Genomic DNA, 14,136 nt, shown 5'->3' with positions numbered 1-14,136 from the left:
AGTAGTGTGATGTAAATAACCAAGACTGCAGCTTGAAAGTCCTCACTTTTAGAGAAAAACATTTTAGTATAAGGGTGGAAAAAAGAAACACTATGAGATTTTGTTAATATTTAAAATTAATTAAGCTGCCTCACACAAATTTAAAAAAAATTGAAGATCACGTTTTCTAGCTTTTTTTCTTGGCGATATTTTCAGAGCCTTCTAATGTAGAAAATTTGGCTAAGCCAGCAAGTTTGCTTTTAATTAATTTCAACAATTTACAAGAGATCTGGTAGTGTGATTTTTCACCCTTAAGTGTTTATTAGATGCTTAGTATTCAGCAAGAATGTTTCTGGATCTAAATAATTCATCCCTAAATGCTTACAGGGTGGAGATAACTTTATTTTTTCTCTGCTATCTTCCCCTCCTTTCCTCTTATTCCTCCTTCTTTGACTGCAAATTCTCACTTTCCTCATTTGTTCTATCTTTAACTCACCCCATTCCCTTTACTCCCTTTGCTTCTCTTTTGACCCCAAACTTCCCAATCCCCTTGCTTTCCTTTTTTAAATCTAATATATTTTCACTTGATCCTTTTCATTACTCATAAAAAAATCTGTCTTTCCTGTATCTATGCTTCTTCTACTTTTCCTTCTGTTGCATCCATTCCTTGTTATCTATCGCTCTCAATCTTTAAATCTACCTTCTCCCCTTTTTTCTGTATTTGGTCTCTCTTGTCTATTATTCTTCCTTGTCTTCCTCTGTTTCTCCCTTCGACCTTTCCTTGTCTCTATTTTTTCCAGTGGGAGGAGATCAGTGGGGTGGATGAGCACTACACTCCCATCAGGACCTTTCAGGTCTGCAATGTGATGGACTACAGCCAGAACAACTGGCTTCGGACCAACTGGATCCCTCGCCAATCTGCTCAGAAGATCTATGTAGAGCTGAAGTTCACTCTGAGGGACTGCAACTCAATCCCGTTGGTACTGGGCACCTGCAAGGAGACATTCAACCTCCTCTACCTAGAGGCAGATGATGACCAGGGCAGCCACTTCCAAGAGCATCAGTTCTCCAAGATTGATACCATTGCTGCTGATGAGAGTTTTACTCAAACTGACCTTGGAGATCGCATTCTCAAGCTCAATACTGAGGTACGCGAGGTGGGTCCCATGACCAAGAAGGGTTTCTACCTCGCATTCCAGGACGTGGGCGCCTGTGTAGCTTTAGTGTCAGTAAGGGTTTACTTCAAGAAGTGCCCACACACTGTGAGGAATCTTGCCTCTTTCCCTGATACTGTGCCCATGGACTCCCAGTCACTGGTGGAAGTCAAAGGCTCATGCGTCAATCACTCCAAAGAGGAAGAGCCTCCTCGAATGTACTGTAGCACAGAAGGGGAGTGGCTTGTGCCTATTGGGAAGTGTCTGTGTAACCCAGGATATGAGGAGAGAAGCAGCACCTGCCAAAGTAAGAAACATATTTTTTTTTGCAACTATTTCTCAACAGTGCTCTCACACATGCCTTGCCATGCATTGATTCTGCATGTATAAATGCACGTGTCACTTCTCTTCTACACATTTCCCTTATTTGAACCTTTGGCCTAAACAAGCAGATTTTTTTAAAGCTGTAAAAGTAAACAGTGTGATATCAGGACTCTCACGCTTCATATCTGTCAGTCCAGAAGGTTTAATGTCAAATACACTCTCTGTGTGCATGTGTGTATATGTTTGTGTGTGTATGCATTGTTTATGTGAGCTCTTCAAACTAACCCCAAATTCCCAAGGTGCTAGGTGATTGGTCGGTAGTTATACGTGCATATTCCCATACATGTGAGTAGAGTGTTGTCCAGGTCCAGGGTGCAGCATATAGAGGTTCAATAGTAATTTTCTCTGTGACACATCATTAGCTATGGGAAGATTTTAAGCAGAGCAGAAAGATGGGACTGATAACACAGAAGAAAGGAGTGGGCTGGAGTGGATGGTGAATGATGGGATAGCTGCGGTGATTGTTGTGGGTGTTGGTGAAGGTAGCAATGAGTAGTCATTTGATGTGCTTTCAAAAGTATGCAAATCTGCATGCCTAAAATTGCCTTTCATGTCCTGACCAACAGGACTGGTCTTCCGTACTATCGTCACACATGTTATGCAGGGGACTATTTTTTGTTGCTGCTGGATGGTTTTTAAAGTGAGCTTGTCAGAATGATTGTAGTGATACTTTGGCTGCTAGAGTTAAAGAGTTGTGCTTGGCCAGTGGGGTGACACCTTGCTCTGCAACACATCTCTACATGAGAGTTTAAAGTATAGTAGAAAACATGTAAAATGCCTCTGATTGTTGTTGTTCCTCCTCACATCATTTTGCCTTAACAACTTTGTCAAAAGAAGTAAAGTTATCCATTTTGAGATTAAAAAAAAAAAGGGATTAGCATAAAAAAATGAAAATTTCAAAGTCTTCAATATCCATGGTGTAATGCATCATAAACTTCCCAAACATATATATTTGGATCTGGGTTTTAAATCTTGTAGACATGTACACAGATAGGACATCATTACACCACTTTACACTTTACACAAAATTAAATTTCCTCTGTTTTGCTTCTGTGGCTGCTATAACAGCTTTCATCAATTACAGTTACAGTACTTCATCAGTGTTTCCATGCATAAAAAAAAGAAGAAGTAGAAAGTGGTCCCTGGTGTGAACAATACAATGCAGATGTGTTCAGTTCATATAAATGTAAATGCCACTATAGATATGATTACATTATATTACATTTATACATTTTTGTTTGATTATACAAAATATAAAATAGTGGCAAACAAGACCAAAGTTAGCTGAAGGCTTCCATGATGCTCTATATCTGCTCCTCTTTACTTATTTTCTGTGAGATCTTCTCTGCTTAAGAAGCCAGACACAGCATCCATCTGAAAGCAGCCACCCCTGCACTGCGGCTGTCCCAGAATGACTTAAATTAAAACGGTGTTGAAGTTTCTGAAAAGGAAATCCATCTTTAGCATTCTAGGTTATTATAGTGGGTCCCAAATGGTCCCTTGTTCATCAGTTCTCTCTTTTCCAGAGCCATGCCCAGTGTTAATTAAAGATCAAAGATGGTCTCCCAGGTCAAGCTCCTGCTGTCAGGGCCAGGGGGAAGTGTTTTTTTTTTTTTTTCTGTTGCTGTGAACTCCAGGCCAACCTGTCTAACTGTACAGATAGGAGGGAAAACTTTTTCCACACTTGTCAGTATATTTTTCTGAATTTACTCATTAAAAGCCAAAGGTATCTACTGCTGAACCCCTTTGTCCCCGTTGATTAACATCTTCAGAGTAATTAGAATTTCTCCCAAGTGTCACCTGTGATTTTCATTTTTGGATTGCATTTATTTTGGTTTTGTTTTTCCAAATTACACAGAAAAAGTGTAATTTTTCATTTATATCTTTCTTATTTTTCTGCTTTTTGTCCCTATATTTGAAAGAGTACGACATGTCATTTCAAGAATGGGACATTGTACAGACAAATGGCTCACCCCTGTCCCCCCCTGCTCCCCCCCCCTCCTCTTACTTCCTGCCTCTGTGAATTGTGTGAATGTTTAGATGTATTTGACAATCTCTTATTAGTTTCAGAGTGGTCTAATGGACTCTAATAAGGTCTTATGTTACCATGGAGTGGGACAGCTGCACCAACAGGCCCCCACAATCCCTGCATGCAGCCGTTGGGGGCCCCATCATGCAGCTTGCTCTCCAGGCCTTCTGTGTTAACAGATAGATGGCTGAATGGGGTTAGGTCATCCCAAACTGATAGCAAAAAGAAAAAAAAGACATATTTACAGTGCTACGAACAACAAGCCACAACATTTTCTGGGAAAAAGAAAATGGAGAAGTGGAGAATAAATAGCACTGTATATTGTAGAGAGATACTTCAGTGATATTAATTATAGACAAAGAAAACTCTTCTGTTGGTAAACTCTTCCGAGGCACCCCGGTGTCCTGAGAAATTTCTGTTGGTATTTGACAAAAATAAACAAATATGTTATTAAGATGCTTAAAAACACAGACAAACATTGAACTGATGAAACATTTATTTTTTCTGGCAGGAATAACAAGGTGGATTTAAAGACAAAAATGCTTGGACTAAGTATTGTTGACAGTGAAGATTAAGCACCTTTACTGAATATTTTATGCTTTGTTTTCTTTGATAAGATGCCTTGTTGCAGCACCTCCTCTCCTCCTTCTCTACTTTGTGAGTCTGTCTGTCTGTTTTTGATCGAGTGAAGGGGGAAGAGAAAGAGTTCGCAAGCAGTTGCTTTTGTTTACACAGACTCCAAAGTGTGTTTAAGGGCTTTAATAAAGTCGACTCTAGCATTAAACCATCATTATCTTTCTGGACTGTGTATGTGTGTATGTGCGTGTTTGTGTCCATAGTCAGCAATGTTTGTCAAAGCAAGGATGTTGTTTCAGTGGCGCCTTCAAAGGACCATGTGAATTCTGTCTGGCTTAGGCAAAGGGACACGGCAGTTATACGAGCATGTGCATGCTCTTTTGTGCATCTGAGTCAGACTGTGTGTCAATATAAACTTTACAATATTCCGCTATGTCTATATATATATATATATATATATATATATGTATATATATGTGTGTGTGTGTGTGGTTTGAATCCATGTCAGAGCCGCGACTTTTATCCAATTTTTGTTGCGATGAAACTCTGTGAAAAGATAAGATGAAGATTATAATACAGTACAATGCGAATGGACGTGTCGCTGATCGCCTGGATTACTGTATGTTTTGTGAGCAGCCTTCAGCCTTTCCACACAGAGAATGTGAGGCCAGATTTAATCTCGCTAAGGCACTCTTTCATCTGTCAGAACAGACTGGAGCAGGTGAACCAACTCCTATCTACCATCAGTGTGAAATTCCTGCAACCCTAATTTGATCCTAAAACAGCAAACGCATGCCAGTTTGTGTACGCGTGTGCGACTGTGTGTTTGCGCATGCACGTTGCAAATGCAAGCAGCTGTTCGCTCATACGTTGACGAGAGACCTAAGTTTACATTCTTGCTGGATTTATCAAGACACACAATCCTGAAACCTTCCAGTAACGTAAAGCTTATTACAATTACACAGACAAAGTATCACACATAAGCCTCAGTTGTTACTCGCCAGCATTGCTTACCGTATGCTTTCACGATAAGAGGAGGAAGGCGAGCTGTTTTAAAAGTGGTTTTAACTTCTCTTTTTAAAATCATTTGCCACTGGCGACTGGACCAACACCAAATAAAAGATCATTTTCCCTTTCTGTTTCCTTCCTCTCCATTCATCCCAGCGCCCGATCGACTTGGCTGCCGGATCAAAGCCCATCGTCCATCTCATGTCAAATGTTTTATTTCACTCTCCACTCTTTCACTTAAGTGATTTAGCTGCTGCCCTCGTGCACTGAACTGCATGGCTTTCAAGCAGACATTCTGGACTCACATTATACATCTTTCACTGACACTGTCACGCAAACCTGCAACAGCTTGGTCAAAGAAATACTCAAGCTTAGCCTGAAGATATTCAACACCGACTTTAGCATCTTATAAGACGATTATGTATAGAAAGACAAGAAAATAACTTCTTCCCTGAAACACTTATTTGTTGTTTATTCCCAATCTACTGACTCGCTATCATGCAATTTGGATGGCCCATATATTATCACCATAACAGGAAAATATATGGCCAATCCAATTTGCATGAAGCTGGTTGTAAGAGCTAAATGCCAGCATGGATTCACTGTTGTTCTTTTTGTGACAAATGTCCATCTATTTTTGTTTTGGACTCTCCCTGCCCCCTAGTGATCAGCAATCCTTTAATGCAACTACATGTTTCATATAAAAACCCTGGATTTATAAAAAAAAAAATATTACATTGTCAATGGCCCATGTATTTTATGCACACACACGTGAGAAAAATACTCTTAATATCCCTGCAGAGCTCCTACAGTTATGCTTAATATTTTTCGTGTGTGTGTGTTTTTTCCATGCTGTTGCTGTAGTGTCTTTGTTGTATACTTTTCTGTCAGACTGTTGAAGTTGAGTGCTGTGAATTCATGGAGCTGCTGGCTCTCCTCTGGTGCTTTGGAAGGACTCTGTTTGTTTGTGTTGGCCATTATATAACTGCCCAGCTCTCACAAAACATGTCACTTGTACCCGCAAATTTACACAAACCCACAAACCAATTGAAATGCACATATACGTAGCACTGCCTTCTAAACTGCATTTATTATTTCTAACCCACGACAAAACTAAAATTTGTCATGCCTTCTTTTCTGCATTCAGGTACATTTTTACACATCTGTCTGTTGTAGCACTTATGTGTCCAGTTCACTGAGTGGTGTGGTGGGACATTATTCAGTTTTCCAGCAGAATCCTCCTGCACTTCATATACCGTCCTTCCCACATTCATGATGAAGAAAGCAGCCTAGCTCAGTATAGCAATAGCCTGTACTATTCGGTATTTGGTTCTTTAATGAAGGGCACCTTTGCTCTTTGTGGTTGAGAATGGAGGTCTTTTTTAGACTATTGCCACACACACATTTAAAAATCGAATCCAGGCAATCACATCAGTTAAATCTGTCCCATGTGTCACTGTGTGTGTTTGCGTGTGTGTGTTTGGATGGGTGAATTGAGCATTATACAGTACACGGCTCTGTTCTAACACTGGTGTTCCGTTGCATCGGTCTCCTCATCTCTTGTCAGTTTAGCTTAGTGGGGATGCTTTTTCTGCTGCAGCGTTTTGGCTGTGTGCTGCCTGGCATGTAGCCGCTTTGGAGCTGAAAAGAAGAAAAGAGGCTAGAGAAAAAAGACAAGGGGTGGATTGAGTGCTTCGGAGAGAAAGGTTCAAGATCATGATGCTAACTCTACATTATATGTAGTTACACAAAATTTACACCCCACCCTGATGTAGATCAAAATTAATTTTACACAGTCTTTGTTAAAAATAGGTTAAAAAAATATCGGGGGGGATTCATATCAATCGCCCTGCCACCCTTATACTAACTCTCATTTCACAGCAGCTAGGAGACTATACTGTATGTGTGAATTATGTGTGTGTTTGTGTGTTCAAGCAGGTAAAAAGGACAAGAAGTGTCACAAAAACAGACATAATTACAGATTTTATTGAGCTGTAGTGTAAGTGGATGAAAAACCTCAGCAATGATCTTGAATATGCTTATTTACTGTAGGGCGTATACGGTGTATATGAGACAAAGAGAGAGAGACCACATTCATCCACTGATTCATTTGCAGCCTGAAATATAGCATCAAAGTCTCAGTTCATCTTTAAATCACTGTGTACTTCCTTATCTCTTTGTGTAGTCTTATAGTATATTGATGCATCGTTTGTGTGTGTAGGTGTGTGTGTGTGCATATGTGGCTGGCATTCAGGAAGCGGTAGCCAAGGAAGCAGGAAAGGTTTGCTCATTCTTGGTATTATTGCCTGTTTACTTTTCTCTTTATGAGCCTTCCAGTGCAGGCTGGGGGTAGCGGGTAAGCCTGTCAACCCAGAGCACTGGTGCTGTTGGGACTTCAAAGCTTTTGGTAACCACAGGCTCAGGAATTCAAGTTAACACACAGTCACAGACAAATATACACAAATGCACACACAAAACCGTGCCTGTAGCAGAAACAAGAGGGATAGATAGATGGGGTGTTTATTTGTTGGAGAGGCCCCTGCCAGTTGACCGAACCTCTTCACAGCAGCCAGTCTTTGTGTATGTGTGTGATGCATGTGGGTGTTTGTGCCTGATCTGTTCACAGAGATAGAGTGTACAGGCAGTATGTGTGTCCAGACAGAAAACAAATACACAAAAAAAAAGAACAGCATATGTATAGATGGACATGCATAGCTTTGATTTTGGTGTTACGCCATATCCACAGATGCAGCCCATGGGTGTAGCTTAATACTGATGGATGATAACTGTGGATTTAGCAATACATTTTAATCTCAGGGCATCTAGTACTCCCATTTTGCCAAAAGCAGCTCTATCACAGACATATGCGCAAAGTGTCTGTTTGGCTTCAGTGCCGTGATACATCAGCCAAAGTTGATCACTTTGTGAAAGTTTGGAAGTTTTGTGTTTGTACTTTGCTTTGTTTGACAATAAATTTCATCTTCATTTGCTTTCAGTGCTTGTACAAGTATGTGGTTAAGTTTAGGAAAATAAGCTTTGGTGAAAAAAAAAAGTTTTAGGCTACTTAAGCATAGACAAAACATTTAAATAAGAAGCCGAGGGGGCCTAAACAACAGTTATATGTTGATTCATAATTAGGATCTTCCTTACCATTACCAAAAAAAAACCCCATCATAATATTGTCACCAAATCCGCAACTGCAACAGGTTTGGCATCAGTATTTGACCACTCCAAGAATGCATGTGAGCATATGTGTCATTGTTTCAGTGGAAAGTCAAGGACTGAAGGATGGACACCAGAGTAAATGTTTAGTATACATGTAATGTAACACAGGAGGGAAACGGTGCAGTACAATACGGCAGTCACTCCATCATTTCTGATAGATGAGAAGCAAGTAGTTGGAAAGAGCTGGAGGAGGAGATGGGGAGGTGAAGGCAAGGAAGAAAGAAAGCAGCTGTCATTGGGATGTAGACCCCCGCTGTTAACTGGTGCTGAATGTCGGTTTTATGATTTATGATGTCACCGGCATTAATTTGACATCTGCGTCATTCTTTCTGCTTTGCTCCTCAAATTGTTTTCCACTTGTGCTATTTTAAAACATTTCTGCATATTAACCCATGCAGTGATTATCCACGATAGTTTAAAACAGGCAGGTGTGTCACAAGATGAAATGACTATGTGTGACATTTACAAAAGTCAGTGCATATTTAGCTTTTCTTTGGAACTGCTTAACTTATTGTAATTTAACCTATCACCTTAACATATTCTACTCAGTTGTATGTTCACTTTTTATTTAAAAAAGACGAATCAAAGGAAAACACAATATTATTACAAAAGGAATTCTAGAAACACCATTAGTAAGCAAGCCTTATCTATCTATCTATATATATCTATATCTATATATATATATAGATATATATATATATATATATATATATATATATATATATATTTGTGTGTGTGTGTGTGTGATTCTTTCTTGGGAAACTGGATGCAGCATAATCAGAAGCTCTTTTGTATTTTAAATTATTTCTCCACTTTCTGCAATGACTTTTTTTTGTATATCTGTGCAACCATAACCAAGCTCCATTACCACTTTCAGTTGGTAATGGAGCTGACTGACTGCACAAAAGACATATTAGAGGACCATATAATGTCAGAAAATACTGTAATGAAACATTCATTAGAATGCTACTACTACCAATAATATGCCTACTTATACTAGAAATTGATATTCAGCCTACACTTATATCACATTCTTAATTAAAGTTATGAATAAAAGAGGCCTAATAATGTAAATCTATTTTGTGTGATCTCTGCTGTCCTTGGTGCTGAAGCTGCAACCTCAGACACTTCTAGGCTGCGACTGTCAAGTGTCTCACTTATCTAAGCCCGCACTACAGGCATGTATAGTGACACTGAGTAGTTGTCAGAAGCATCATCTTATTGTATAGATGAGATGCGTTCAGTGGAGAGAGCCCTCTCAGTGTCATTTCAGTTGAAAAACCCTAGCGTCACCACATAAATGTCTGTCTTCGAGCAGCTGTCTGATCTTGCTGTGCTGCTGCATCACAGATGTCAGCATAACAACCTTTCCGTTTTAACAAACGCTACATTCTTTAATGTCAGCCAAGCAAAAAGAAAAAAAGGAAAAATGAAAACAAAAGGCAGTGTCTGTTTTAAAACTTCTGAAGGTTAGGGCACAGCATGGAAGTCTGGTGGTAATTCTGCAGTGAGGCCTGAGTCAGTTAATGTAGAGACAGTTACCGTTGATGTGGTGGCACATTAGAACTGATGTACTTATTTGTCAGATACCTCTGTTGCTACAGAAGCCTCCTAGACATTCAGATGTTTTATGATATCTGATATTTTTTTCTTTTCTGCATTCATATGCTGCTCTAATGCTAAGTTATGTGACACATATCAATACATCATAATCAGTATTATCTAAAACCTTGTCAGACTGACTTTGTTGTGGAAGGTTGTTGTGTAAGATAACAGTATTTTAGACTTGGCTATAGCCAGTTTAAGTCAATTATTTGTACTGCGCAATATACAAACAGGGAATCTCTATATGCTATATATGGTAAAGCAGGTAAACATCAGAGGTAAGACTTAATTAGCATACTATAATGCAATTGACGGCTAATTTGACACAGCAGCCTACAGTCTGCAAAAGCAACCACAAATGATCTGCAAGGGCAACAAGGACGGCACAATGTCCACCTAACCCAATTCCTTGTTACACAAAGTCAAATCAAGTTTAATTGTTTTATTTAGCCCAGTTTTGATTTAACCCCGTATATCCCATAGCACCTGAGGGCAGCTCTTCTAAATTCATACAATTCATTGTTTTTCTGTTGCGTAGTTTCTATGATTGTCTATGTATGAAAACATTGTTATACAGACTGTTTTTTATTCTATGTGAATAATATCAATTCTCGTATGTCAATTACATATTTTCGCAGTATTTTTCAGTTTTTCCTCCTGAGTCACCTCAAATGCCTTGATGGCATTCGTCTGTAATAAGAATAGCCTGTCAGTGTGGCATGTCTATTAACTCTTCAAGAAGCTGAAAATCTTTGTGAAAGGAGTCCAAGGAAAGGCAATGAGTCAATGGAGCATCAATTCTGTTTAGTGACAGTGATACTGAGGTGATACTTTACTGCCTTAGGTGCTTTTTTTTTGTTAGTGTTAGCTAATGACTGCCAGTGGTGTTAGGAATTGTTAGCCTCTGTTAGGTGGTGTTACTGAAGTGTTATTTGAAGTAAAGCTAATCCTCTCAGCAGCTGGTTTCTATGAAATTAAACTGTTCAGTGCAGGGAAAGTATGCTCTTTTTTTAGGATACTTGAGTCCAAATTATGGTCCTGGTATAATTTTAGCTTATAAACTGGTGTTGTTGTTGTTGCTATAGTTGCTAATGGTCAGCTGTCCGGAGACGATTTACTTTCCTCTGCAGGAGAGTTTCACATCTCATCTGCTAACAATAACTTAGCTAAATGCAACAATGCTGTTTATGTATGGGTTTTTTGCATGCTAAAGTATTGATTGTAGTTCAGGACATGAGGCTTTAAGTAAGGAGGATGGAATGACATTGAGATGAGGGAGGAGAGTGCCTACATAGAGGAAGGAGGAGAAGATGACAGAGTGAGCAAGGACTATTCATCCCAGGGTCCAGTTGCCTAGGTAACCCTCTAATTTATTTACTACTCTGCCATTAGTCAGTCACCAATAGCTGCGCTGGATACTTAAATCACTCACCTCAAAGTTGAGAAAAGTTTAGTGGGACGTGCTCACAGTTTTTTAAAATTATATATTATTTATTTTTTTCACATTTAGTCCTCGAATGTCTATGGTCTCTGGTCCCTGTATATCTAAGAGTGGGGCTTTTATTCCTTCTTTACCCTCTTTTGTATATTTGAATGCGCTTGTTTCCTTCTACGTGTGTTTGCTTGTGAGTCATTGACCTTACTACCGTGACCTTGGTGCTAATATTGTTTGCGTCTTCCATCTTAATCACTTCTGAAAGATGTGGGGCTTCACAGTTCCTCTGGGATCTATATGTGCTTATGTGTATAAGAGTGAGAATTAGTACGTGACGTACAGTAAGCCTTTTAATGTTACAGCGATCATTAGAGAGAAGGTGCTTACTATGACAGCAACCACTGACACATGTCGACACACACACACACACACACACACACACATACACACACACACACACACACACACACACACACACACCAAATCTGAGTCTGTTTTTACTGGTGGAGTATTATTTAATTCTTTTATTACATTTTTTTAAATAGATGCCATAAATGACTTTCCCGCTTTATGTTTTAAATAAACCCCAGCAGAAGTTGTTTGTTTCAATACAGCACTTCTAGCCTTTAAAAAGATTTTGTTTTTGAGTTTCCAGATCCAATTTCTGTATTTCTATGCCTAAGGCGCAGTTAGTTGTATGTAATAACAGAATATGTTGCCTTTGAGAGTAGGATTAAGGCTTTGATAAAGAAGTGCCTTACTTTTCTGTATATTGAGCTGTGCTTTTAGTTAAAGAGGCCATGATTGGATCGGTTTCCATGTTGAAGCTGTACAGGAAATGGACTGAACCAGTGCCTGCTGCCCTGAATTTAGGTGTACTTTGATTTTGTTTACAAGTGTGCATGAAAAACATGTTGGGAATATGTCTGTGGTTTTATATGTATATATATTGTGCCTCTGTGGTTAAGAGAAAAAATGACTTACATGTGTTTTTGTTTTGACCCGCAAACTTAAGTTTGCTCCTGGAAAATTATAGAATTATGACGACAAGCACTGTGGAGACAGCAGTTGAAGTTGAACTTTAGGCTCCTTTAGTTGGTGCAAGAGCTCAATGAAGGTGGCAAACCTGGTAATAATATCAGGTATGTCACAACCGGGAGGTCGAACGCTGGAAAGTGGACTCAAATGCAGATAGCATATGGAGACTCGGAGGTATAGTGGAAAAAAAAAAAAAAAAAAAAAAAGATTTGTGAAGATTTATTTTGGCACATGAAAATGGAACACGCAAACAGAAGTACTAAACATGAACTAAGGGCGAGAGGGAAAACACTAAACCTCTGAGTTTGCTCAATTACAATACTAACGTAAAGCTTCACACCAGGGGACTAAGAACCTGTAACAGACACTGTGACTGGCAAGAACTTCAAAATCACTAAATATTACACAAAAGTACTCTATGAGATGCTGTGACGCAAGCAAAACTATGAAGCACTATTCTTGGCTAGAGCAATCTCAATGATAATCAAACATGTAAACAAGAATCACACCGCGAGTACAGCAGCAGAGTCCAAAAGAAAAGGTCGCTCTTAATGAACTGGGGAAAAACAGCCTGGGCTCGATACTGGGTATTTTCCGGAGCAGGCACACTTAGGTGGAAGATTACAGGGCAACACTCACTGAGTCACTGAAACAAAGGAGAGTGAAGTCAGAGCGAGCCCAAGCAGCAGTCTGGGGAGTGAGGGCTAAAATGCATTAGTCTTACTTTTCTAGGTGGAGGTGAGGCTTGGGGGGAAGAAAGTCCAGGTGAGGCTAAAACAGTTCACGTCACTCACGACGAGGTCTTGGGCAGGGAGGCAGGCAGGTGACTACGCCGAGAAAAGAAAACAAACCAGCGACTGAGAGTTGAGCAGGTTTATGACGGCGAGATCCAAATTTCCCTGAAGCTGCAGAGGGCGAGAAGACAAGTTTAGCTCCAGAAGACACACTAAAACAGGATTTACATGTCTGTGACTTTCACTGACGAGAGTTAGCTGACGTTCCAGCAACGAAAGTTTGAGAACGCTGGTCTTAAGAGCCTGCCAGCTGATTGCACACAGGTGCAACAAACGAGGAGGTGTGGCAAACCCCTGCCCAGTGATGGATTCACTGGCATGCTGGAAAATCCCGCACTCACCCAGACCATGACAAAATAGGCCGAAATGAGTGGTACTTCAAGGTAGATCTGATATTTACCTGAAAAGGTTTATTTTATCTCTTTATTTTTGGTTTTTGTTTAGTTTTTTTGACAGGCCATTTTGCTGAAAAAAATGAAAAATCAGCGAATGGCACAGACAAATAAGTGTACTCTACTTACTCATTCCTCCTTGCATTGCCTTCTTCTTTATGTGAAGAAACACAAAATAAAGTAAGCAGAGGATAATATATATCTGTTTTGGTGCCCCTGCAGAAGTTTCTGATGTCCCAGACAGTGCTGTCTTCCTGAAATGATCCATAGACTCAGACGCCACGCATCCTTGATTCTTCCTCCTCCAACAGTTGATAGAGATAAAGTAAAAGGTCTCTGCACTCATTTAATGCATACTCTAGCCATCCCCATCCTTTCGCACGAAGAAGAGTGGTGACATTTTACCTTCATCAGTGGCGGTTAACTTAAAAATGGTGTCAAATGGAACGACATGCCCGGCGGTGTAAATGTGCATGCATCTGTGTGTGTGGGAAAGTGTTCATCTGTGAGAGAGGAA

The 14,136-nt window shown here is 39.7% G+C and overlaps 1 protein-coding gene across 4 annotated transcripts in view; it reads left to right on the top strand.

The window, feature by feature from the left end:
* epha3 (eph receptor A3) overlaps window positions 1-14,136 on the top strand; it is a 90,427-nt gene that overhangs the window by 16,016 nt on the left and 60,275 nt on the right. For all 4 annotated transcript variants that reach the window (XM_082508964.1, XM_082508963.1, XM_082508966.1 and 1 more), the window contains exon 3: window positions 780-1,440. In XM_082508964.1, coding sequence (XP_082365090.1) covers window positions 780-1,440 — 661 coding nt within the window. The remainder of the gene's footprint in view (window positions 1-779; window positions 1,441-14,136) is intronic.

This window comes from Aulonocara stuartgranti (genome assembly GCF_965226115.1).
Source record: "Aulonocara stuartgranti genome assembly, chromosome: 16".
Lineage (NCBI taxonomy): Eukaryota > Metazoa > Chordata > Actinopteri > Cichliformes > Cichlidae > Aulonocara > Aulonocara stuartgranti.
This window is presented reverse-complemented; position numbering and strand designations above follow the sequence as displayed.